Source organism: Cryptotermes secundus, unplaced genomic scaffold (genome assembly GCF_002891405.2).
Source record: "Cryptotermes secundus unplaced genomic scaffold, Csec_1.0 scaffold1483, whole genome shotgun sequence".
NCBI lineage: Eukaryota > Metazoa > Arthropoda > Insecta > Blattodea > Kalotermitidae > Cryptotermes > Cryptotermes secundus.
The window spans coordinates 152,032-154,198 of record NW_019731299.1 but is presented as its reverse complement, the minus strand read 5'-3'; the positions used below and the strand labels follow the sequence as shown (position 1 = coordinate 154,198).

General features: G+C 33.6%; 1 protein-coding gene across 1 annotated transcript in view; it reads left to right on the top strand.

Annotated features, from left to right (window-relative positions):
- LOC111867022 (U3 small nucleolar RNA-associated protein 15 homolog) overlaps positions 1 to 2,167 on the top strand; it is a 15,475-nt gene continuing 13,308 nt past the window's right edge. The window contains exon 1 of the mRNA XM_023856483.2: positions 1 to 145. Within this exon, the coding sequence (XP_023712251.1) occupies positions 56 to 145 (90 nt within the window). The 5' untranslated portion in view covers positions 1 to 55. The remainder of the gene's footprint in view (positions 146 to 2,167) is intronic.

The following is a 2,167-nucleotide window of genomic DNA, read 5'->3' as shown; positions in this document are numbered from 1 at the left end:
TCCTTTTCTCACCTTTTCCGACAACCGTGTTAGTCAATTGTTAGAAAGTGTCACAATGGCAGCATTCAAGAAAACGAATGTGAAAATATTCACAAAAACTGGACCAAATATTACACCGGATACCATATACTGGAAAAAGCTTGGGGTATGTTCGTTTCTAAATTGTGATTTAATCTGTCTGGACAGATTATAGTAGTAAATGTTTCACCGCGATCTGAATATGCATTTAAAAAATATCTTTCCTTCCCACGTGGATTAATTCGAATTGAACGGTTTATCGAGAGAATCATTTGGCGTATGACGAGAGGCATGCAGATTAGGTAACCAGTACTTTGGTTTTCACATTTCTGTCCCATCATGTGTTTCAAATAGATGACTTCCCCTACTTCTGTTTGTCAGTGGCTAATTTTGTTATAGTAAAAGAAAGCACGCGTGGAATACAGTAGTGCACCCCCTTTTCAGACTTAGGGAGGGGCCACTGGTACTTTTGAAGCCCATTATCGTGAGACATATACAGTGTGTTGACAAAACTAGAATTTCAGGTTCAAATGCAGGTATGGTTGGGCCTCCCCACCATGCCAAGGTTCTCAGCACAGGTATACCATACTCATGTGCAGCAATGCACCAGTATGTGACATGCTTTCACAAGGNGCCTCCCCACCATGCCAAGGTTCTCAGCACAGGTATACCATACTCAGTATGTGACATGCTTTCACAAGCTGGGAAATTCTTCAGTCTCAGATAACTTGCAGCACAACAATTAAAAAAAAAATAACTAAGCTACTAAATAATTTCTTGCATTTATTTTTGAAGATGTACTGTGTTTTTTTTATTTGTGTTATGCTTCTCTTATATACAAACATACACGTTGTATGAGATAGGTATTAAATAGATTTTTTTAAGTGTTTTAAAGGTGGTATGCTCATTCTTGATTGTGTATGAAGCTTCCTGTTACATTCAAAGCACTCAAGTGGTATTTGTTGCAGTAATAATTTATTGCTTACAATTGGTAAGTAATGAAACTTTTTAATAATATTTTTAATTATAAGGAACAGATATCTTTCAAATAAAAGTTGTTTAATCAAGTTGTGTATTTAGGTGTATCATTTTAATCTGACTGATCTGACAACTTCAGTTTGATTTCTGGTAGGGATGAGATCTGTCTTTTACCACATCCACATAGCACTGAGGCCAACAATTCTCATGGGTGTCAGGGTCTCTTCTGATAGGGATAAACTGGCCAGAACATAAGATGACTGTTCAGATGCATAGAATAAATAGCACTTTACCTCAGCGTCTCCTGTGTCCCTTCAATGCATGGTGATTAAGCATATTGGCAACTTTATCCATTATCTTACCTTGAATAGTTTCAGTATGTTGTTTATTTTACATGAATACAAAACTGTAACTACCCAATGAACAGATTCACAATCTGGTGCTTTCAAAATTCACCTGTATGAAATATAGACAATATAGAATAGACAATAAATCTTCTACGGCTACAGACAGTATTTTTATTGATAAGTATAAGTTAAATAATTATTCCATTATTCCGGTTGTGAATGGCCTATCTGACGATGATGCACAATTATTAATATTCAATAATTTAAAAATTAATGATTCAAACCTTGGTTGTTATACTATACGCCAGTTAAATAAAGATAGTATGGAAGACTTTAAGATAAACTTAAGCTATGAAACGTGGGAGGAAGTCTTTTTAGAGGATGAGGTTGATAAATGATTTAATAGCTTCCTCAATAGATATTTACAAGTTTTTAATAGCTGTTTTCCTGTTAAAAATTATTCTATAATTCTAATAATAAAGCATAGTTAACAATCTGTATTAAAATTTCATGTCAGCATAAAAGAAACCTTTATATATTATGTAGGAATGTTAAAAATCCTATACTGCATGCCTATTACAAGAAATATTGTAAAATATTAAGAGAAGTTATAAAAGCAGCCAAAAGAATCTATTATAACAAATTGATTGCTAAATGTAATAATAAATCCAAAACTATGTGGGGCATAGTAAATAGCGTGACTGGAAAACGTAAAAATGCTTGTCACCCACCACAATTAATTATTGGGGGAGAAAAATGTAAAGACAGTCAAAATATAGCTGATGCTTTTAATTTATATTTTAATACTACAATGCATAAACAGC